This window comes from Trachemys scripta, chromosome 14, assembly GCF_013100865.1.
Source record: "Trachemys scripta elegans isolate TJP31775 chromosome 14, CAS_Tse_1.0, whole genome shotgun sequence".
In the NCBI taxonomy this organism is placed as follows: domain Eukaryota; kingdom Metazoa; phylum Chordata; order Testudines; family Emydidae; genus Trachemys; species Trachemys scripta.
In genome coordinates this window covers 467,322-492,865 of record NC_048311.1, presented here as the reverse complement: position 1 = coordinate 492,865, position 25,544 = coordinate 467,322, and the positions used below count along the sequence as shown (strand labels likewise).

The 25,544-nt window shown below is 40.3% G+C and overlaps 1 protein-coding gene and 1 pseudogene across 1 annotated transcript; one reads left to right on the top strand and one right to left on the bottom strand.

Annotated features, from left to right (window-relative positions):
- Positions 1–6,173: 6,173 nt before the first annotated feature.
- On the top strand, positions 6,174–7,117 carry LOC117887645 (annotated as a pseudogene).
- Positions 7,118–19,940: 12,823 nt separating this feature from the next.
- LOC117887391 (olfactory receptor 10A4-like) lies at positions 19,941–20,864 on the bottom strand. The gene has a single exon (XM_034789968.1). It carries the CDS (start codon positions 20,862–20,864, stop codon positions 19,941–19,943), a length of 924 nt encoding a protein of 307 aa, XP_034645859.1.
- Between the last annotated feature and the right edge of the window lie 4,680 nt (positions 20,865–25,544).

The following is a 25,544-nucleotide window of genomic DNA, read 5'->3' as shown; positions in this document are numbered from 1 at the left end:
TAACTTGTTTGTCAATGTATAAAAAATAAATCATAGGAGAGGCACCTTTGTCCAGCTGAGGGGCCAGTGGAAAGTCCTGCTGCTGATTTAGCTGGTACCATTGTGACAAGAATACATGTTTTACTGTACCTGTAGACAAGGATCCAGGGAGCCATGCTTCGTTGACAATAAACCTGGCAGAACATCTTCACCACCGAACCGAGTCTGTGGTCTGTTTCTAACATTCAATGTTGTAAACAACTTGACCTATTTTTCATAGTTATTGTAACATTTTATGAACTTTCACATACATTTTACATTTGAGCTCACAATAGGGGTATATTTTGTAGGACTAATAGTCACAACAGACACCACAGCAGAGTATCCTTTAGTCCAGTGACTAAGTCACTCTTCTAGGGTCACTGAAGTTCACATCCCTGCTCCCCATCAGGCAGAGGGGGAAATAAACACAGGTCTCTCACATCTCAGGTGAGTGCTCTTACCACTGGGCTAAAAGTTATGTGCTTGGCATACTGTATCCACGGTGTGAATCTAGCCCTTTGTTTCCTTTGCTTTTCTGTGAAAAAGCGCCCCAAAACAAAAGTCTGTGTTTTGGGTTGAATGCAATATTTGGTCGACTTTTTAAATTTGCTTAAATTATTCAAACTTTGACACAAACCAATTTTTTTCTTAAAAAATTGGAATTGCCAATGAACTGAAAAATCAGATATTCACCTATTTCTATTTATTAGCCCTTTATCCTTTCATAATGTTTCCTTTTGTCCTTCATTCCTGCTCTCATTGCCTTCTTAATCTTATCCCTTCCTTTGCAGGAATAAATCATTGCTTAACCTTATCTGTTGTTCCTTGATTTCCTGTAATGGTATAGATGTCATAGGGGATGTGTATTAGTTTATGTACCCAGCCAGTAGGTGGAGGTCTCAAACACAAATAACCCAGGCCCCATTGCTCCTAAAGTGGATGACCAAGCCCGTAAAGAGGGAGGAATAAGTAGCCCAACCACCCTTTGGGATCAGGTTGCCCCAAGAAAGGCTACATTTTAATGTAGTCAAAAACTTTATTTTCCATTACCACCCCCCACACACAAATATGTTTTCCACCTGTCCTAATCATGAGTCAAATTACCTTTGTACTTCCTCCAGACTTTGACCAGTTTAACTCCAATGACTTCTCTGGAGTTTCTAATGATCTACATGGTTGTAAAAGAGGAGAATCAAGCAATAGACTTGGTTTGGGCCCAGAACTGGAGCTGGAAGAAATCATTGTAACTTCATTAGAATCAATCATCCAGATCCCCAGATGGTGTAAATCAGTCACAGTTTCACTGGAGTCAGTGGATTTGATCCACAGCTGGTGTCAATTGATGTAACTCAATTACAGTGACTGAAGCTACATCCATATGCACCAGCTGAAGATCTAGCACAGTATATTCAAACATGCCACTCATACAACCTCTGCCCCCATCTTTGTCACTGATGGAAGAACCAAAGAAAGAATATCTAGAGAAAGAGAGGGTTGGAGAGAAGACTCTTGTCAGCCATAATTCCCGTTCTCAAAATGTCATCATCACAGCAAACCAAACTCTGCTCTCAAATCCAGCAGTAACTCCATTCACTTCAGTAATGAAGTGTTGCTGAGACCAAGTTTCCCTACCACTCTTAGGGCAAGATTCTGCCCCATGGACTCGCTAAGTCAGATGCCTAGGTGGGATAAATCAGGGTAGCCCCACCGAAGTCAATACATGCACATGCATTTCCATGCACTATCTGGTTCAGTGGAACTTCATGTGGACTATGGCATTAGTCATTGTGAACAGAGCTATTTGGGGATTTTTTTGTTGTTGTTGTTCCTGTGCACAACTTTGACCCCCAAAAAGTATTTGTTTTCAACATTTTTTTCTTCAAATGTCCCCATGGTCTTCAGCCAAAATATATTGGATTTTGGGCTTCATTTTTTTTGGTACAAACCAGCCCCCCTAAATCACTGAGACCAGATATTTTGCTCAGAAAATTCTATTTTGACTAAAAGCCATTTTTCATCTAAAAATGTTTCTAGCAAAAGGTCTCCACCAACTGTAATTGCCAATAAAGGTTGAAAACTGGCCCATAGGGACACGCCAGCTTTACACTGGTCTAACCTCTTTCATTTCACAACTCCTGATTTATTCCAGTGAGGACAGAACCTGCCTTGTACAAATGTGTCCTCCCACTCCCACCATCCACAGGTGCGAATGGCTGTATGAGACACACTTTTCATGGACTGGGATTGGAGCAAGAGTTCCTGTACCTCCCATTTTGCCAATGTGCAAAGTGGAGATTCAGTTCAACATGCAGGATAGCTCCTGCTGCCAGAGGTCAAGTGGACAACTGGGTTGCCTCTTTCCCTACAAATCTCTCGGGACCCAAAGCATACTGGACTAGAAATGCTATAGGCCAATTTCATATGGTTTTGTAACCTTTCTTGTGGATGTCAAGATACCATGTTGATAAATGAGAGAGAGAGAAAGAGAGTCAGAGAAAGAGAGAAAAAGATTGTCTATGGAGATAGATAGATCAATAGATAGATCGATCGATAGACTGACCATCTGTATAACATACCGGGAAGCACACCTGTTTCGCTGTGAATTCCATGCTTGGTTCATAGTTTGAGATTCTGACAAGGTCCCAGGGAAACACTGAAGAGAATTTAAAAACATCTGCTCTCTCCGCTCATAGACATTTGGAACTCTCAAAGAGGCCAGTCCACGTGCTCCAGAAGAAGGTGAGGCATATCTGCATTTCAAAAGGGCTATGAACATTTCAAGTGCTAGGTAGGTTCCTCTCCTGTTGAGGTGAAAAGGAACATTCTGCGTATGCCAAATTCTGTGCTGAATAACAGCAGTGTTAATCTTTTGTATCTTCATAGAAATCAATACAGTTCCTCCAGTTGAACACTGCTATTACTCCTGATTTACACCACTTCAACTCCATTCTCTTCAGTGGACAGATTTACAATTCCTCCTGATTAACAAGTAAGTATCAATAGGGTCAGAATCTGAATTATCACTTTGAGTAGGAACTGGAATGTTCCTTTGTATTTTCGTCCTACTTGTTAGGCATTTTGGGAAGCAGAAGTCAGAAATTTTCCATTAAAACATTTTTCAATGGAAAACAAGGGTTTAAAAAAAAATCACTTTCCTCAAAAACAAATAGATTTTTTTTGGCCAGAAAATTGATTTTTTTCAGGTTTTTGATGAAAAGTACAAACATGTTTGATAACATTTTAGATGAGAATAGGGTGACCAGATGAGAGGAGGAAAATATCAGGACACAAGCAGGGAGGGGTAGGATCTCCAGCAGAGGAAAAAAAAAAGCAGAGTCCTGATTTTATCGGGACGTCTGGTCACCCTAAATGAAAACTAAAAATGTTTTTTTTAACTAAGCTTTCCATGGTTTTAAAAAAAAATCAAAACATTTTGTTTCAAATGCTCTCTTTTTCTCTCTTTTCAGCTGAAACTATTTGCCAAATTCTATATGAATTCGGCAAATAGGTTTGGTTGACCCAAAACTGCATTTTTCAGTGAATAAAATATTCAGCTGAAAAGTTTTGCCCAGCTCTGCTCATGAGCAGGTGCTACTCAGAATTAGTGAGGCTTTGCAACTGAGGACTTTGAAACCACTAGTCCAAATCATCAGCTGGTGTAAATCAAAGTTGCTCCACTGACTTTAGATTATACCTCAGTTGCTCAAATTAAAATCTACTGATGATGTAAAAGAGGAGAAAGGACAATCCCGTGGTTAGAACTCTGGCTTGACCCTCAGGGGACATGGATTCAGTTGCCTCTTCTGCCTTAGATTTGTTGTGTGACCTTGGCCTGGTGAGTTACAGCCCAATTTTCAAAGTTACTTAGGCTCCTAATGATGCCAATAGGTACCTAGTTGGATTTTCAAATGTGCCTAAGCAGATTAGGTACCAAACTCCCATTGGTTGCAATGGGAGGTGGATGCCTACCCTGCTCAAGAACTGTTGAAAATCCTACTGGGCACCTATCCACATCTCTAGGTATCTAAAAGACTTTAAAAACCTGGCCCTTAGTCTCTCTGTGCTTCAATTCCCCAGCTGTAAAAAGAGGATAATAGCCTTCCCTGTGTTGCAGGGGTGTTTTGAGGACAAATGCATTGAAGACTGTGAGATGCTCAGATACCATAGCAATGGGGGCCATATAACTGAGTGGATGCATGGAGCAAAGCACAGGAGACCATGGTTCATACTGCTTGCACATCATTTGGTTCCAATCCTTTCCTTTACTCACATGAGTCATTGCATTGAAGTCACTTGACTAAAGTGATGTACTTGAATACATGTTTAAAGGATCAGGCCCTTTGGCTCCTCATATTTGGCAGGAGAGAGAAGCAGCAATTTCATTGTTGAAATCACTAGTGGAAATCTACTAAAAATGGATTCTCTGTTTTAAACAACTTAAGGCACCCATCCTGAAAACATTTACCCAGGTCGCTTAACACATATCAGCAGCCTTCGGAAACCAGGGCCAGATTTTAAAAGGTATCTAGGCATCTCCAGTTGCAGATAGGCACCCAGATAAATCAGATAACTTGTGTAAGTAAAATTACTTAAGTGTTTGCAGGAACCTGAATAAGAATAAGAATCTGATTACTGTGTGGCATCTACACAGTATAGTTAAAGTTGTTTGAGTGCTCTGACTGTGCATTTCCATGCCTTAATATATCTGGATTCCTTTTCAGCAGAATCTTAATTTCCTAGTTTAATTTCCTAGGTTTGCAATGCTTTTTTGCAGGGATAATTATAACATACCTGTGATGTTTGTTACCCTTAAGTTGCTGACATATATTCTAGTGGTAACTGCATATTTTATTATTATTATTTGAAATGTTTATATTTTGAAATGAGAAAATCTGTACTTTCTCTCATATTTTTCCCTTCCCCTCCTTTTAGTCCACTTGAAAAAGCAGGGTAATTTAACTTTTAAGGAAAGCAACAAAAAGCTCCTTTTCTCTATTCATTTACGTTTTCCCACTGGAAAAAAAATTAAAAAATAGCGAGAGAAAAGATGGGGAAAAGTAGAATGCTTTAGTTTTCTTTTGTTTGGTTTTCTCTACAGGAAAGGTGTAAAAAAGTTTTCAAAGGGGAGGGAAAATATTTTTCCCTACCACTTCCTCTCTTTTCAATTTCCACCAAATTCCTAACTGGAAGAAAAGGGTGAAAAATACATTTTAAAAGAAAAAGAAAGGGGTGGGTAATATGGAAATTTGAAATGAACATTTTCCAAAGAAAAATAATGTGGGCAAAAAAAAATAATGAAATGAAAACTGCCCATTTTATTTCTAATTTATTTGGAAGGCAACTGACTAACTAACTAAATTAACCCGCAATGGAATACATACATTTTCCCCCAGTATTTTTTATACATTTCCTTGAATATTTGGTGGATTATCTCTCTCTCTCTCTCTCTCTCTCTCGCTGAAGTTCCAATCTGCATGTCACCATGTGTAGTAATCTGGAAAGAATTACTCCTTTGATTTCACATTACTGAATATCTTCATATACATACTTTTTTCTATGAGGGGGTAAAGTTTATTCTTATTTTTGTTATTATGTTGTTATTATTATTAATTATTATTTTATTACAATACAATATTAACTATTATATACTCAGAGCTTTAATTGCCCCAGGGCTTTTACAAGACATAAAAGAAACAGAGAGTCATCTCCTCAATTGGTGTAAATTGGAATTGATAAGCCAAGTCCCCAGCTGGTGCAAAATCAGTCATAGCGCTATTGGCGTCAATGGGGCTGGATTTGCAGTTGTTATAATCAGAGTATCTCCATTGGAATCAGCTGGGCCAGCTCCCCAGCTGACGTAAATCTCCAGTAGTTCCTTTTGAGTCAATCAGAGAGATGCTAAATTGGTATAAATCAGCTTAGCTGTCAGTCTGGCCTCATTCAATTCAATTCACACCAGCTGAATATCTGGGCCAATTAAAAGAAGGCACAGTTCAATACCTAATCAGGGAGAGGCAAGTAGAAACTGAATCAAAAGCAAGGATTCAGATTTGGGAGTGTTTGAAATCTGAACCAGAATTAAGATCAATATTTTTGAACATTTTGCCCTATTGGGGTTGCTTCCTCCTTTTTTTCCCTGCAGGATGGAGTATATGAAAGGATCGGCAGGAGGAAACCACACAGTACGAACCAAATTCATTTTCCTGGGATTTTCCAACCTTCCTAGACAGAAATACTTATTATTCTCTGTGTTTTTATCTGCCTACTTGATCACCCTCGCTGGAAATCTCCTCATCATTGTCCTCACATTGGCTGACCCTGCCCTTCATATTCCCATGTATTTCTTCCTCAGGAACCTGTCCTTCCTGGAGATCTGCCACACATCAGTTAACATCCCTAAAATATTGGCCAATCTTCTCTCAGAAGATCAGACCATCTCTTTCATTGGCTGTGCTGTGCAAACCTATTTCTTTTTTTTCCTTGCTGGGTCAGAGTGTTTTCTCCTGGCCTCAATGGCCTACGATCGCTATGTTGCAATATGCAAGCCTCTGCACTACTCAGTGGTTATGAGCAGGAAGGTATACAGAGGGCTAGCTGCCGGATCCTGGCTCAGTGGACTCCTCATATTCTTTGGTCTGACGGTCATGGTGTTCACCCTACCCTTCTGCCATTCTCATGAGATTAACCATTTCTTCTGTGACATCCCTCCACTGCTGAAACTGGCCTGTGGAGACACCTCCGGCAAAGAAATGGCTGTCTTCACCATGGCTCTGTTCGTTGTCACCTTCCCCTTCATGCTGATTCTCATGTCCTCCTTTGCATCATCTCCACCATCCTGACGATGCCCTCTGGGGAGGGCAGGAGGAAGTCCTTCTCCACCTGCTACTCACACCTCCTGGTGGTGATGCTGTCCTATGGCTCTGCTTGTGTTATGTATCTGAAGCCCAAGTCATCCTACTCACCAGATACAGATAAGTTTTTCTCTCTGTCCTACTCCGTCATCACAGCCATGATAAACCCCATTATCTACAGCCTGAGGAACAAGGAGGTGAAGGGCGCTTTCCGGAGAATGATGGGGAGAAGAAGGTTCTGTTGAATTAAAAAAATGGATTAATTGTAAATGTCTCTGGTTCAATTCTTTGTCTTCAACAATGAAACTCCTTAAGGTGCGGCTTCTGATCTCGTAGAGATGAGGTTACTTCTGAAGTAATATCACCAAACTCAATGGATTTACTACAGATGGGTGGGAAATGCTTTTCCCGGTCCATTTTTTTAATTAAAAAAAATGAAAAAATTCCATCCTGAATCGGGAGGAAAAGTTAAATTCTCACAACATTTTGAAATAATAATACTAATAATAATAATTAATAATGTGCCAATTGAAACATTTCATTTTGATAATATAAACAATTTTTGTTTTCCTTTTGACCTTTCATTTTTTTAAAACTTTTTATTTTTTTGGTAAAAAATAATTAAACTTTCTAAATGAAAAAAATAATTTTGAACCCATGAGAACTTTTCATTTTAAAAATATCAAAATGGGACATTCTAACAATGTTTAAATCTTTTTTTTTTTTCAAATTTGTTTTCAATCAGATGTGTCAAAACTGATCCTTCCCCAGTTTTGGTTTTAACAACTAGGTGTTTTCTGACAGAATTTTTTTGTTGGAATATTCCTGGCCAACTCTAGAAGTTCCATTGGTGTAGATTTGAAGGGACACTAGTAACAATGTTCAGGTAGAGAGGGGAATTGAACCTGGGTCTCTTACAACTCAGTGGAGTCCTATAGTTACTGGGCTAAAGATTATCAGAGAGCTTCTCTTTCTCTGGGCTTTTTGGGAGTCCTTTGCCTTGCTTTTCTCAAAATGCTGGGAGATTGAAACAAAATAGATTCATAGATTCATAGATTCTAGGACTGGAAGGGACCTCGAGAGGTCATCGAGTCCAGTCCCCTGCCCGCATGGCAGGACCAAATAGTGTCTAGACCATCCCTGATAGACATTTATCTAACCTACTCTTAAATATCTCCAGAGATGGAGATTCCACAACCTCCCTAGGCAATTTATTCCAGTGTTTAACCACCCTGACAGTTAGGAACTTTTTCCTAATGTCCAACCTAGACCTCCCTTGCTGCAGTTTAAACCCATTGCTTCTTGTTCTATCCTTAGAGGCTAAGGTGAACAAGTTTTCTCCCTCCTCCTTATGACACCCTTTTAAATACCTGAAAACTGCTATCATGTCCCCTCTCAGTCTTCTCTTTTCCAAACTAAACAAACCCAATTCTTTCAGCCTTCCTTCATAGGTCATGTTCTCAAGACCTTTAATCATTCTTGTTGCTCTTCTCTGGACCCTTTCCAATTTCTCCACATCTTTTTTAAAATGCGGTGCCCAGAACTGGACACAATACTTCAGCTGAGGCCTAACCAGAGCAGAGTAGAGTGGAAGAATGACTTCTCGTGTCTTGCTCACAACACACCTGTTAATACATCCCAGAATCATGTTTGCTTTTTTTGCAACAGCATCACACTGTTGACTCATATTTAGCTTGTGGTCCACTATAACCCCTAGATCCCTTTCTGCCATACTCCTTCCTAGACAGTCTATTCCCATTCTGTATGTGTGAAACTGATTTTTCCTTCCTAAGTGGAGCACTTTGCATTTGTCTTTGTTAAACTTCATCCTGTTTAACTCAGACCATTTCTCCAATTTGTCCAGATCATTTTGAATTACGACCCTGTCCTCCAAAGCAGTTGCAATCCCTCCCAGTTTGGTATCATCCGCAAACTTAATAAGCGTACTTTCTATGCCAATATCTAAGACTTTGATGAAGATATTGAACAGCGCCGGTCCCAAAACAGACCCCTGCGATACCCCACTCGTTATGCCTTTCCAGCAGGATTGGGAACCATTAATAACAACTCTCTGAGTACGGTTATCCAGCCAGTTATGCACCCACCTTATAGTAGCCCCATCTAAATTGTATTTGCCTAGTTTATCGATAAGAATATCATGTGAGACCGTATCAAATGCCTTACTAAAGTCTAGGTATACCACATCCACAGCTTCACCCTTATCCACAAGGCTCGTTATCCTATCAAAGAAAGCTATCAGATTGGTTTGACATGATTTGTTCTTCACAAATCCATGCTGGCTGTTCCCTATCACCTTACCACCTTCCAAGTGTTTGCAGATGATTTCCTCAATTACTTGCTCTATTATCTTCCCTGGCACAGAAGTTAAACTAACTGGTCTGTAGTTTCCTGGGTTGTTTTTATTTCCCTTTTTATAGATGGGCACTATATTTGCCCTTTTCCAGTCTTCTGGAATCTCTCCCGTCTCCCATGACTTTCCAAAGATAATAGCTAGAGGCTCAGATATCTCCTCTACTAGCTCCTTGAGTATTCTAGGATGCATTCCATCAGGCCCTGGTGACTTGCAGGCATCTAACTTTTCTAAGTGATTTTTAACTTGTTCTTTTATTTTATCTGCTAAACTTACCCCCTTCCCATTAGCATTCACTATGTTAGGCATTCCTTCTGTCTTCTCGGTGAAGACCGAAACAAAGAAGTCATTAAGCATCTCTGCCATTTCCAAGTTTCCTGTTACTGTTTCTCCCTCTTCACTGAGCAGTGGGCCTACCCTGTCTTTGGTCTTCCTCTTGCTTCTAATGTATTGATAAAAAGTCTTCTTGTTTCCCTTTATTCCCGTAGCTAGTTTGAGCTCATTTTGTGCCTTTGCCTTTCTAATCTTGCCCTTGCATTCCTGTGTTGTTTGCCTATATTCATCCTTTGTAATCTGTCCTAGTTTCCATTTTTTATATGACTCTTTTTTATTTTTTAGATCATGCAAGATCTCGTGGTTAAGCCAAGGTGGTCTTTTGCCACATTTTCTATCTTTCCTAACCAGCGGAATAGCTTGCTTTTGGGCCCTTAATAGTGTCCCTTTGAAAAACTGCCAACTCTCCTCAGTTGTTTTTCCCCTCAGTCTTGATTCCCATGGGACTTTACCTATCAGCTCTCTGAGCTTACCAAAATCTGCCTTCCTGAAATCCATTGTCTCTATTTTGCTGTTCTCCCTTCTACCCTTCCTTAGAATTGCAATCTCTATGATTTCAAATGAAGCAGTCTTTTTTGGTTTGCACAAAATTATTCAGCAAATTCAGTGGGACTATTTGTGTGTGGGTATCTATTCACTAATGTGACCAAGGGGTTCTGCATCCCATTCCCTGAGCCATGCAGCATTTAACTGTTCTGATGGTTCTGCTAATAGCACATGGGACAAACTTATCCCTGGTATAATCCCACTGCCTAGAGTAGCATTATTCTGGTAACAAATCTGTCCCCCTGATGTTTACATAGAACTGGCTGGTTTCCCCTTGATGCCCTTTGGAGTTAATAGCTGTTTTGTTTCTACTGAGGAAGAATTGCCTTGGCCCCAAAGATATTTCCACCACTTGCTTCTCTGGGACCCAGTGGGGATGAGTTTTGGGGATATTCGTCTTATGAGAATGAAGTCATGCATCAATTCTGCTACACATAATGGAACCAGAGCCTCAGCCTGTGAAAATCAACATAGCCCCATAGACATGCATGGGGCAATGCCAGTTTACACCAGTTGAGGATCTGGCCCAGCAAGTTTTGTTCCTGCTGTTGGGTGAATCCTGCAAGGTCTCATTTAGTTGCTATAATTTAACATTACTTTTATTTTAGCTTTAACCTCTACTGAGAAGTCCGTAAGCACCTCCTGTCTCTAGGCATTTAGTGCAATGGGACAAATTCTTCCTGAGTGTAATGTTGTGGTGCTACACCAATTGAATGCTATGAATTTTAACAATGCCTTCTGCAACCTGTTTGAAGTTGAAACTCTTTTCATGATCATTGCAAAGAGTTTTTAATAATGCCCAGTGGGACCCATTAACATTAACATCCTTTCATTGTTAGCTGATCAGCAGAGCTTAATTCTGAAGGGATAAATCAATAAAAATAAAGATCAATAACATTATTGTATAAAAGTCTATATGGTCACTAGATCAGGTAGCTATCAAGGTGCTTAGATATTAACATGCTGGACACGTGAGACACAGCTAAAGTGAATATATATGGATATTTTTTCCAATATATTGATCCCAGTTTCAAGCTGACTGCAAAGCTAAATTTGATATCTTCCATTGTTGTTTGCAGTGTTATTGTAGTTGTATTTGTCTCAGGATATTAGAGAGACAAAATGAGTGAGGTAATAGGTTTTTGTTTGACAAGCTTTCTAGCTACACACAGCTCTTCTTCAGGTCTGGGCAAGATACTCACAATTTCCCAGCTAAATACAAGATGAAACAGATTGTTTAGCATATGTAGTTAACATATATTTGAAGGGACCATTCAAGGTGAACTGGTCCATTAACACCTCTGTAAGGACAAGTAAGGGGGATTAGTGAATTACAGATTTTTGTAATAAACCATAAATTGAGTGTCTTTATTAGGACCATGATTTTTAGTGTCTAGCAAAGTTACGAATTTAAGCTCCCAGGCTCATTTCTTGAAGGTGTGGTGCAGGTTTCCTTTGAGAATGAGGCCTGAGAGGTCAGATATGGAGTGATGGTTTTGTGAAAAGTGTTTGCCCATGGGTGATATGATGTTTTTGTCTTTAATCATTTAATCAACAGTGAGGTGGCAAAATTTGCAGATGATGTAAATTGCTCAAGATAGTTAAGTCCAAAAGCTGACTGCAAAGAGTTACAAAGGGATCTCACTACACTGGGTAACTGGGCAACAAACTGGCAGATGAAATTCAGTGTTGATCAGAGCAAAGTAATGCACCTTGGAAAAAATAATCCTGACTAGATATACAAAATGATGGGATTTAAATTAGCTGTTATCACCCAAGAAAGGGACCTTGGCATCATTGTGGATAGTTCTCTGAAAATGGCTGCTCAGTGTGCAGCAGCAGACAAAAAAGCTAACAGAATGATAGGAACCATTAGGAAAGGGATATATAATAAGACAGAAAATATCATAACACAATTATATAAATCCATGATACCCCCACATCTTGGATACTGGGTGCAGTTCTGGGTGCCTCATCTCAAAAGAGATACATTAGAATTTGAAAGGTTCAGAGAAGGGCAACAAAAATGATTAGGGGTATGGAACAGCTTCCATACAAAGAGAGAATAAAAAGACTAGGACTGTTCAGCTTAGAAAAGAGATGACTCAGGGGGGATATTGTAGCGATCTATAAAATCATGAATGGTGTGGAGAAAGTGAAGAGGGAAGAGTCATTTACCTCTTCACATAACACAAAAACTAGAGATCATCCGATGAAGTTAGTAGGTAGTGGGTTTAAACAAACAAAAGGAAGTACTTTTCCATACAACACACAGTCAGCCTGTGGAACTCATTGCCATGGAATGTTGTGAATGTCAAAAGTATATCTGGGTTCAAGATCCTGGAGGATAGGTCCATCAACGTCTATTAGCCAACATGGTCAGGAATGCAGCCCCATGCTCTGGGTGTGCCCAAATCTCCAACTGACAGAATCTGAGACTGGACGACAGGGGATGGATCACTCAATAATTGCCCTTTTGTGTTCATTCCCTCTGAAACATCTTATACTGGCAACAGTCAGAAGAAAGGATACTGGACTAGATGGACCATTGTTCTGACCCAGTATGGCCATTCTTCTGTTCTTACTGCTACCATTCTAGCTCATAGATTCTAAGGCCAGAAGGGACCACTGTGATCATCTAGTCTGACCTCCTGTATAACACAGGCCACAGAACTTCCCAAAATAATTCCTAGAGTGGATCTTAGAGAAAAAATATCCAATCTTGATATAAAAAGTTGTCAGTGATGGAGAATCCAGCATGACCATTGGTAAATTGTTCAAATAACTCTCACCATTAACAATTTAGTCCTTATTTCCAGTCTGGATTAGGAGATCTCTTGACCTCTCCAGAATCAAGGCCATAGAGGAAGATTGACACAGCCAATGTCTTATATAAGGACTGAGAATAGAATAGAATAAAATAAAAAGAGCAATTCCTTCAGGATTCAGCCCATTCGTTTCAATGGAATTTATGCCCTGAGGCCTGATCATGGTCTCAATTACTTTGGAGTAAATGCAAAGCAGCTCAGTTGAAATCAATGGGGCTGTTTCTCTTCTCAGCACTCCAGTGTAAATCAGGGGTAATTGCATAGGTCAATGGGGTTGATTCACCTTTCAATCATTTCTAATTTGGAAACAGGAGTAAAACCACAGAAGTCAATGAGGCTCATTCTTCTCTCACATTCACCAGTGTAAGTCAAGAGTACACAACACTTTGGAGACTGATGGAGTTCCAATGGCTTAAAGCCAATGTAAGGGATCTGCCTTGGAAAAACAACTACTATTGACAAGGATGAGTACTGCAAATTTTTCAGTACACCCAAAACCAACTGCCAAAGGGAGCTTAGGGTGCTCATAGGCAGTACTCAGCACTGCAGATGCTAATTAGCCTTCCTGTTGCCCAAAGATAAACATAAAGTAGCAACAAATGCCCTTCACTCTCAGGGCACTCAGAGTTAAGATTTGGATAACCCCTACATAGCGGCACAAAGGGTGGATACTTCTTACTCCCTCGTACTCTCGTTCCTGACTGAATAAGGTTCAGGAATAATGCAGTGCTAAAGGAGGAATGAGGGAGGGTTGGAGGTTGTGTCTTTAGGGTACCTAAGGAAATCTGAAATAGTCCTCAACCCATCCATCACTAAATGAGTTGGAGCTAGTGAAGGTAGAACTACTGGTTCCATAGATAGGTGAGAATCTTGATCTAAAATCAATGCTTCTTTCATTCATTCTTTCTTATATGGACAGATAAAATTATTAACATATTAAAACTGCCAAGAGCTAGCTAGCTAGATAACTTAGTTTGTAGACACTGTAATTCACTAGACTTACTTTGCCTATCTGTAAATTTCCATTGTTATTGATGGAAATATGTTTTCCTCAGTTTGCGTGTTTGCGGTGAAATCAAGATTGATCGACATTTACTGATAAAAATGATCCTTCCAAATGTACTTATGTCTTGTGGGAAACTGACCATGTCTCTGATCCACAGTTTACTCATCTGTAAATCAGGTTTGAGGGAATAATAATGATTGATTTCATAGAATCATAGTAGGGCAAAATTCATTTGTATGTGTAAAGTGTAATGATAACTGACGGCCCTCAGTAACATAGGCGGGACAGGAATTCAAGTCCTCTTATTTCGAAGCTCTGTAATTTCCTTTAAGTCCTGTGGCAATTAATGAAATGCATCCTTCTACTAGTCCAAAATTTGCATGTAGACCTTTTTTAGTGAAAGGGGCTTCTTGAGTTTTCCCTGTGAAAAATATATATCTCCATTTTTTAAGAATGCAAATTTAATTGTTTGCAAAACATGGGCTCATTCTAGCTTCTCCATATTAGCCATCACAGCAATATACAAGTATTTAGGTCTAGGTCCTCATACACATTAATCAATGAATCCTCAAAACACTACATAATTTAGTATCGTGATCTACATACTGTAGTATAATTATCTACATAATGATAACATGGGGGGACATGATAACAGTTTTCCAGTACAAGAAATGTTGTTACAAGGAGGAGGGAGAAACATTGTTCTCTTTAACCTCTGAGGATTGGACAAGAAGCAATGGGTTTAAATTTCAGCAAAGGAGGTTTAGCTTGGACATTAGGAAAAACTTTCTAACTGTTAGGCTAGTTAAGCACTGGAATAAATTGCCTAGAGAGGTTGTGGAATCTTTGTCATTGGAGATTTTTAAGACAGGTTAGACAACACCTGTCAGGGATGCTCTAGATAATATTTAGTCCTGCCTTGAGTGCAGAGGACTGAACTAGATGACCTCTCAAGGTTCCTTCCAATCCTACAATTCTATGATGCTATAATGTAGATAATGGCATTTACCTCTTTTGAAAAGCACTTTAAGATCCATGGATGAAAGTGCTAAATAATAACTAAGGGTAAAATCCTGGCCCGACTGAAATCGGTGGTTCACTATCAAACTAGAAGAATGTATCAAGTGGGGCCTTTTTCTGGTACTATTCAATGTTTTCATTAAAAATTTTGAAGATGGCGTGGAGAGTATGTTACATTAATATTGAGCAGGAGTTGGATGCCTAATTACAGACTAAGTGTATGAAAGTTTCCTCATCAGTAAAATCAAAAAAACACCATATGATCACTCCATACCTGTCCTCTCAGGCCTCAACCTCAAAGAAAACCTGCCCAATACATTCAAAGGATGAGTCTGGGAGCTTAAATTCATACTTTCCTGCACACTAAAAATCATGGTCTTAATAAAGACACTGGATTTATGACTTATTACAACAGCCGGTAACCCACAACCCCCCACACCCCCTTTTTTTTTTTGTCCTATGAGCGCAGGGAGAAAAATCAATGAAGGAAAATATTATATCTTCAAAAACATGGAAATACATTTTTTCCAAGAAATTTAGTACATTTGTTATGCTCTGCTTTGATCAGTTAATAGAATTGTTGATATTTTTCAAAATTTTCATGACATTTTGACCAATAAAAAAGATTTAAAAAAAAATCCCAAGAATTTTTTTTTGCATTTTTTCACCAATTCCAGGGTGTGTGTGTGTGTGTGTGTGGGGGGGGGGATTAAATGAATACAGGTATAGGAAAACAAATCATTTTTTTTAAATCCTGTTTCCCAGTTCAGTTTCACCACTTTTCTCCCAACACTAACACAGATGATTATAATTATTCCCTAAAGTAGTTCAGTTGACTTCTGAGGTATCAATAAACATTTGGTTTTTGCTCTTTTATGAGTACAAGGCAAAAGACAGTCCATTTAAACTTGTTGGGACAGAATCTGCTGAAGAGTTAAGTTGGTCAGAAAATGGACCAACAAAAAAAAAATCATGAAAGTTTGCTGCAATCAGTTGCACACATACAAAATGGGAAAGGACTGGCTAGGAAGGAGTACTGAGGAAAGGGATCTGGGGGTCATAGTGTATCACAAGCTAATATGAGTCAACAGTGTAACACTGTTGCAAAAAAAGCAAACATTATTCTGGGATGTATTAACAGGAGTGTGGTAAGCAAGACACGAGAAGTAATTCTTCCACTCAACTCCACGTTGATTAGGCCTCACCTGGAGTATTGTGACCAGTTCTGGGCCCCACATTTCAGGAAAGATGTGGAGAAATTGGAGAAATTCCAGAGAAGTGCAACAAAAATGACTAAAGGTCTAGAAAAAATGTCCTATGAGGGAAGATTGAAAAAATTGGGTTTGTTTAGTTTGGAGAAGAGAAGACTGAGAGGGGACATGATAACAGTTTCCAAGTACATAAAAGGTTGCTATAAGGAGGAGGAAGAAAAAATGTTCTTTTTAACCTCTGAGGATAGGACAAGAAGCAATGGGCTTAAATTGCAGCAAGGTATAGGTTGGACATTAGGAAAAGCTTCCTCGCTGTCAGAGTGGTTAAGCACTGGAATAAATTGCCTAGGGAGGCTGTGGAATCTCCATTACTGGAGATTTTTAAGAGCAGGTTAGGCAAACCCCTTTCAGGGATAGTCTAGAGAATACTTAGTCCTGCCATGAGTTCAGGGGACTGGACTAGATGACCTCCCGATGTCCCTTCCAGTCCTATGATTCTATGAACAACAACAACAAACAACAACTGTTACTACATTCTGGGGGTATTTTCAAATGTGCATAAGGGAGTTAGGAACATTGACTTTTAATGGGATTTATACTCCTAATTCTTAGGTGTTTTGGAAATTCTTTCCCTTCCTCCATAACTTTTGTAATTACACCTCTACCCCGATATAACACGACCCAATATAACACAAGTTCGGATATAAGGTGGTAAAGCAGTGCTCCAGGGGGGCAGGGCTGCGCACTCCAGCAGATAAAAGGAAGTTTGATATAACGCAGTTTCACCTATAACGCAGTAAGAGTTTTTGGCTCCCGAGGACAGCGTTATATCGTGGTAGAGGTGTAAAATGATTAGAAAAGCTCTATGCAGCATTAATATTTTATTTTTACAGGGAAAAAAATCAGCTTTCTTATCTATCTATCTATCTATCTATCTATCTATCTATCTATCTATCTCCACACTAGAGATGTGGAAAAAAAATGAGGTTTCAAAATTTGGTTTCAGGCTGCGATTTTAAAAATTTCCCATTAAAAGTTTAGTCAATACATTTTTATGAATGTTTCGGTTTCAACCAATCTGAATTTTCCAGTGAAAGAAACTTTCATCAAAAAAGTCCTGACTAGCTTTAGCCTATACTTATCTATCAATCTTGAATTGTATGTAAGGGCTGCATGAGATGATGTAAAGTTTACAAACATGTGTATCCCCATTCACATAATATCAACAAGATTACTTGCATGAATTAAGTTACTCATGGACACCAGTTTTGTAGGCTCAGGTCATGAAAGATAACTACTTGAAGCTCCGTCAAATCTGTCAGACCAGATATTTAACTGCTTGATGGAGATTTAAAATGACCAAGGATGAGAATATTAAAGTTACTGCACATGCCAGGCAAGCTCTCTCAGCCTCTCAGTAAAATGAATGAGAGGGTTTTACCTTTTTCTGGATCAAAGACACAATGGGAGCAAGGCCTATTAGTCCACCATTCCAGTAAGACATATTCCTCAGCCCTACACACTCTGGCCTCCTCCCGGCTTTTACATCTTTTGGAAAACACTTGGATGCCTTTAGAAGAACTTTCCATCAGTCTTTCCCCACTTGCCTATATACTTGTAGCCAGTCATCTCTAGCTGAGTGACAGAGCAGAGAGAGTCAGTTACATTGTTGCACATCCATTTTCCAAAGGTCATTGTTAGCAATGTTAGAAACTGACTCGGGATGCTACCAGGGGAGTTGGTCTGATCAGCTGCATCTGAGCAGTATCAGAAATAGTTCTAGCAACTGTACATTTACCCTGGACGAATTCAGAAATGAGTGGAACCTTCTCACTGCTCCACAACCAGCACTGACCCCGATGCCCCAATCACTGCACTGTGGGTGTGAAATTCTAAGTTTCAAATGTTGCATAGGTTGCATGTGGTGGTTGTTAATAGTTGTACATGATTGGAAATCTCCTATCTGTCTGTGGTTGAGCAGTGGTGTTGGTCAATTCAAGGTCATTGCAGGGCAGATAACACACTGGCCTGGAGATTTTGTGGTCCTGATCCAACAAGACACTCAAATATGTGCCGAACCTTTAGCATGCGAATAGTCCCATTGACTTCAGTGAGACTAAACACATGCTTAATGTAGGCACATGTTTAAAATCTGTGATGAATTGGGGGCTATATTTGTTCTTTCTTTCTTTCTTTTCCTTCATCCGAAAGAATTATCAAATGGATTGAAAGCACATGGTCTGTTCTTCTTGTAGGGAAAAAAAAAATCAGGAGATCCTAATTTCACAATTGTCCTTTACCTTTGTGTTGAGAGAAGATGAAACTTTCTATTCAGCACCCCTCAGCATTTGGAGATAGTTCTCAAAATCCTCATTGCACTGTTTTGGCTCAGATCTAGGACTGTTTTGAAATACTGGTCCCCCATCTCCCCCCGCCAGAAAATTTTGAAAACACTTTTTCCATATGTTTTTTCAGGAGAACATGTTGAGGGTTTTTTTGGTCAGAAACACAAAAACCTTGAAAAGAATTTTTTTCCCCATTTCCTGTTGAAACCCCTCAAGGCAGCTTTGAAAATCTCAGCCTCCGTATCTCAGTGCGTGTCTAGAGGCGCATTTAGTTCACAGCAAGCTGGAACATAAATCTACCCTGCACTAGCCTGCTGAACACTAAGTGTCCAAGCGCAACCTTCTGTGGTGCAGTAAAAGTTCCCTAGCGTGCTTTAATTTACACCCATTTCAAAGTGGGGTGAAAGAGAATGAAAATGCACCAAAAAAGAGTTTGTCAGATTCATTAAACAACCTCCCCTTAAAAAGGAAAAGAGAAGTGGGAGCAAAGGAGGAGAGAAGAAAAAAGGAAAACAGAAAATAATGGAAAAAATAGAAAGAGGGGAAAAGAGAGAAATAAAAAAAAGAAAAAAGAGAGAGAAAAGGCAAAAAGGTCAGAAGGTAGAGAAAAAATAAAAGAATTGTCACAGTCCTCTGAGTGCACCATCTCCAGGTGTCAAGGCTTGAGCCTTCACCTTTCTGGGGTGGACCCTGTGATTATTTCATTCCCAGACTGGATCCCAGGCTTCAGCACCCTGTGTATCAATCAGTTTCCCTCAGCAGGTCTGACTGAACTCAGTACCAGCACATGTTCCCTCAGGAAGCTGTGACCAGAAGTGAATACAGTGACCCAAACCAGCCTTCTTAAAACAAAGTATTGTTTGACTTGAACAGTAGGAGTACAGCATAGCGAGTGAAAATGATTAAGACAACAAAAGGCCTACATGCTTGTTTATCTTACCCAAAGCTCCTGGGCAGGCTAAGCTTCCTCGAGGAATGTTCGACCTCTGGAGGTCTGGGGGGGCAGTTTCTCCACCCAAATCCTCTCACCCAACTACCTTTTCCTTTATTCAAGGAGTATGTCTCTTTAAATCCCCCTCAGTCTTTTGATCTCCCTCCCTTCATTGGGGAAGGGATTCAGTACTGGGAAAACTGGTCTGGCAGGCCCACCACAGGTGGAGGAAGGATATCACAGTTAATTGTCCTTGGTGTTTGCTGAAGAGCTTTTAACTGGGCTGTCATCCATCTTCCTGCGTAGTTTCCTGACCACCCAACCTCTGAATTAACCCAATATTCGAATACAAAAATACCTTTAAAAATGTTCAGGCAAACATACAGATCATATGGTATTTTCATGAATTACTATAGGCAACTCCAAATCCACCACAAGAATAAGTTTTTAATTTTTTCACACGTTTCAAATAAATATTTATCTGGCCATCACCCTTCTCAAGGCTTTCTTCACCTCTTTATTCCTCAGGCTGTAGATCAAAGGGTTCAACATTGGGCACACCACTGTGTAGAACAGGGAAAGCAGTTTGTCAGTGTCACGTGAATAGCTAGATTTGGGCCTCAGATATGTCACGATGGCAGTTCCATAAAACAAAGTGACCACAATGAGGTGGGAGGAGCAGGTGGAGAAAGTTTTGCTCCTGCCTGCAGCTGATGGTATCTTGAAGATAGTGTAGAGGATACGGACATAGGACACAAGGATGAGTAGGAAGGGGACCATGATGAAGATGACAGCGATGGTGTAAACAGCTACTTCATTCCTGTAAGTATCTGCACAGGCCAACTTCAGCAGTGGGGGCAGGTCACAGAAGAAGTGGTTGATCCTATTGGGCCCACAGTAGGGCAGAGTGAATATGAAAGTTGTCTGTCCCAATGCCACCAGCACCCCAATGAGCCAGGACACAGCTGAGAGCTGGAGACACACACCTCTGCTCATCATGGCCGTATAGTGGAGAGGGTAACATATGGCCACATAACGGTCATATGCCATGGCGGCCAGTAGGCAACACTCTGTGATCCCCAGGAGGGAAAAGAAATACATCTGTGTGGCACAGCCCAGGAATGAGATGCTCTTGTCCTCGGAGAGGAAGTTCTCCAGCATCTTGGGGATGGTGGACGAGGTGTAACCGATTTCCAGAAAGGACAAATTCCGGAGGAAGAAATACATGGGGGAGCATAGGGCAGGGTCCACCACTGTGATCGTGATGATGACAATGTTGCCCATCAAGGTGATGAGGTACAAAACCAGCACTAAGAAGAAAAGGGAGACCCGCACCTCCAAAAATTCAGAGAAAGACATGAAGAGGAACTGTGTCACAACCGTGTGGTTCTCATTAGCCATGTCGCCCTGTTGTTTTCCAACTGCAGAGATAATAAAATCATTCATTGGTTTAGCTGGGAGCATCCTGAAATATATAAATGTATAACACATGACAAACATTTTCAATAGTGGCCACTGATTCTGGGTGCTCCCATTTTTGGACGCCCAATGTAAGACCCCCAGTAGTTGATGTTCAATGGTACTAAGAACCCCCAGCTCCTATTGACTGGAATTAGAACTCTACAAGAAACAGCTGGGCTGGGAAGAGGAAGAAGACTCCCTCATAGCTCTCAGCCCAGTGGTTAGGGTGCTCATCTGGGACGTGGGACACACTTGGTTATTTATTTAACCATATTCAACAGCTGTAACAGCTTCAACAGGGGAAATTGAGGAATCTCCACATCAGGATAGCCCAGGGGTGAGGGCACCCATCTGAGAGGCAGCAGATCCCTATTCAAAATCCCTTCTCTTCCTGAGCCGGAAGGGTAACTTGAACCAAGGATCTTCTCAGTGCAATTTGTAATGAAAGAGGGGCCAGCATTCAAGAAATTAGGGGCGGGGACTCAAACAATTTTTTAACATTCAGAATCAGTGCAGCAAGCCCAGAGGTACTGGGGCTTTGAACTGCCAAGCCTAGAGGTGCCAGGGCTCAGCACAAATTAGGCACTGGGTCTCCTGCATCTGTGGTGAGTACCCTAACTACTGGGCTAACAGTTATGAGCAAGGCCCTCCTCCTGCAAAACTGGGGTAGGCCCCTGACTGCAAGAGAGGGCTCACAGCTGAGACTCCCAAGCAGACATAGGTGCCTCCCTGCAGCCTGGACGTAAGTGCCGAACTCTGTGAGGGGTGGGGCTTAGGGACACACCCCTCTCCTTGGCATCTCCCATTGTCTAGCTTAGGCCAGCAGCCGTGCTTTTGTGAATTCCATTCTTAGGGGCCTACCTCTCTCCATTCATTGCATAGGGAGCCTGGGCACCAAACCCAGGCTTTTGGAATCCCAGTGATTTCCTAGGTGCCTAAGGCCCTCTGCAAATCGAGTCCGAGGTGCCCCAAATTGGGCACCCAAAACCTTAAGGCACTTAAAATCAGTGGCTAGTTTTGAGAATGTTAGCCTGGATCGCCCTGTCCTTTAACATGAGGGGAGAATTCCTCTGTCTAACATAGTTGCTAGTAGGTGACAAGAGGATTTTTTCAGGCATAGAACTAGCTTAAATTCAACGGGAATTGGGTACATAACATCCTTAGGTTCCTTTGAAAATCTATACATTATAATTCTCTAGTATTATTCCTTAAACTAATACAATGTCATGGAGAGAGGAATAACACTCAGGGAGGCTGGTGCCCCGCTCTCATATACCATGAGCAGTCATTCACACCAATGCAAAGTAAGTGCAAAATGACTCTATCCCAGTATTACCCATTCATTCCACTGGCTGGAGTGTTTTCACACCGGGTCGGTACTCACATTGCCCACATGTAAATGACAGCACAAAGGTGCAAGGCAGTGGAGCCATCGGACCAAGGTAAAGAAACGCACTGATGTGCCTGGGTAAAAATCAATAATGTAGGGGAAAACAATTACATTTAAAAAAAATATTCTAAGATAATCATTTTTTAAAATTTACTAGTAGCTGAGAGATTAGCGTGTTTGATAACTCTGAAGAAAGCATGCTTTGATGGCTATGAGTATTTAAGTTATTTTAGGTCTCTGTTGAGACAGGTTCCTTTGTGCATTGAATCTTTGCAACCTAAAAGAAGAGACAATAAAATTATTTGGGATTTGCGGAGGAGGAGAGGGGTTATTTTTCTAACCGAGGTAGAGAATGTACAGCTGAGTTTTCAATGATGCTAACGTTTTGGTGGAAAGCATCTGTTTCGGAAAATAGAAACCACAAACCAGAAAATTTTTGGCCGAAAACATTTCAGTTTTTAGCCAGAAATGTTTCAGTTTTCAGCCAAAATTTTTCAGTTGCCCAACGTTTAAAAAAAATCTGTTTTCTTGTTTTCAGGGGGGTTTGGGTAGAAAAAAAAGTAAAAAATTGCAACCAAATTTTTTAACAGAAACACAGATATTTGCCTTTGTCATCAAATTTCTCTTCATAAAAACCCAAAACAAACCATTTTCTCATCAGTTCTGCTCTGAACAATTTTGACCCGATTCTGTTCTCACATTATCTAAATCATGAAGGCATTAGCTGATATCAGTGTGCCAGATTCTGATCTCAGAAACACCTTTGATGTCAATAAGACAAATTCTGATCACACTTACTCCAGTGTTCCTCCAAGCTAACGCCACAGAAATAAATGGAATTGCTCTAGTCAAATTACAATGGTGTAAAATTGGTGTAAGTGAGGGTAGAATCACACCTTGGGTTTTCAAAGGAGCCTGTGGGAGTAATTCATCTAACTCGCATTGAATGACAATGATATTTAGGGGCCTTGACTAGAACTGGGGAAATAATTGATTTTTTGGTTTGGCCAAGACAAATTGGATATTTTGCTCTCAATCTCTCCTACTGAGGTTGTTCTGCTTTGCATAAAAAATTATTGGGCCAAAGACATTGAACATTTTTCTCTTTCCACCCCTCCACCCCATTTTTATCATTTTTCCTCTCATGCTCCTCTTTTCTACTTGCCCCATTTTGCCACTTACAAAAGGGGAAAGGAACTTATAATTGGAGAGAAACATTCCGTTTCAAAATCTGATGTTTTTGTTTTTCAGATTTCAGTTTTTGTCTTTGAAAAAATGGAAAATTTCTAAGAAAACCAGCATATGCCAGGGGAAGAATCAGTCTCATAGTAACTAGTTAATGTAGATTCAAGGAAACTACTGTCAAAAGACAGCAGCATGGGAAGGAACTCACATGATTGCAGGAGTCTTCTGTATTCTAGCTGTATCCCAAAGTTGAATTGCTCTCCTGTCTTGGCTACTGGGAACTGCAAGTGAATGAGACAGACAGTCTTGTTTCCTTGAATAAATCAATATTTGGGCCAGATTCTTCTCCCCTTGAAATCAAATTTCCCATTGACTTAAATGGAAGCAGTTTCCTACTGTTTCTTTTTTAGAAAATATGTTTTAAAAATAAAGTATCCTAAGCTTGATTCTAATCTTACTTTCACGGGAGAAGAGAGACAAGATGAGTGAGGTAATATCTTGTATTGGACCCACTTCTGTTGGTGAGATAGACAAGTTTTTGAGGTTACACAGAACTCTTCTTCAGGTCTGGGAACCTTACTGAGGCCTGATCTACACTACAGAGCTAGGTCGATGTAAGGCAGCTCACATTGACCTAACTCTGCAAGCGTCTACACTAAAATATAGCTCCAACCGATGTAACTCGCCCACTCACTGATTACGCAAGAGGCGTAGTGCTTAGGTCGATGTAGTTAGGTCAATGCAGTGTCCGTGTAGACACTGTGTTGCTTATATCGACTGGTGCTGCCTTTCAGAAGTAGTCCCACAATTTCCCACACTGACAGTTAAATCTCTGCAAGTACTCCCGGTGAGGATGCTCATCCCTGACACAAAGAACATAGTGTGGACATGCAAAAGCGATTTAATTACTGCGGTGGCTGTACATTGACATAACTTAGGTCGGCTTAATTTTCTAATGTAGACATGACCTCAGAGTGTCACTGCTAAACAGAAGATGGAACAGATTGTTTAGCATAAGTAATTAACACATATTTCAAGGGACCTTTCAAGGTGAGTTGCCCGTTAACACCCCTCCAATCATAGAGAGGAAAGGAGGGGGGGAAGCAACTGTGGGGGAGGGTTGTTAGTGGGTTATAGATTGTTGTAATAAGCCATAAATCCAGTGTCTTTCTTCAGTCCATGATTTTTATTGTCTAACAAAGTTATGAAATTAAGCGCCCAGGCTTGTCTTTGCATGTGTTGTGCAGGTTTCCTTTGAGGATGAGGACTGAGAGGTCAGATATAGAGTGATCGTTTTGTGAAAAGTGTTCACCCACAGGTGATGTGGTGATTTTCCTAGGGTTTTTCATCTGTAGACCTCAATGCAATTTAAATAGAGTGATGAGTAACATGATATCCATTTTCAGATGGTGAAATTGGCCCAAAAAGAGTTAGAATCACTAGCTCAATATCACATCAACAAGTGAATGATGTGAGAATATATCTCGAGAATCCTGACTCCCATTGCCACACCTCATTACCTGTGGGTGAACACTTTTCGCAAAATGATCACTCTATGTCTGACCTATCAGTTCTCATCCTCAAAGGAAACCTGTACAACATTTTCAAAAGACAAGTATGGAGCTTAAATTCATTACCCTGCTAGACAATAAAAATTATGGACTGAACAGAGACACTGGATTTATGGCTTATTACAACAATCTGTAACCCACTAACCCCCTCTTTTTGTCCTACGACTGCAAAGGTGATAACGGGCCACTCTACCTTGAATGGTACCTTATAATACGTGTTAACTACTTATGCTAAACAATCTGTTGCACCTTGTATTTAGCTATGACATTCTGAGTAAGTTTTCTAGACCTGAAGGAGAGCTCTGTGTGGCTCAAAAGCTTGTTTCTCTCACCAACAGAAGTTGGTCAAATAAAATATATTACTTCACCTACCTTGTGTCTCTAAAATTTTGGGACCAACATGGCTACAAGAACATTTCATGGGAGCAGGTGATCAGATGCCATGGTGAGGAGAGGAGAAAAGAAAAAGAAGAA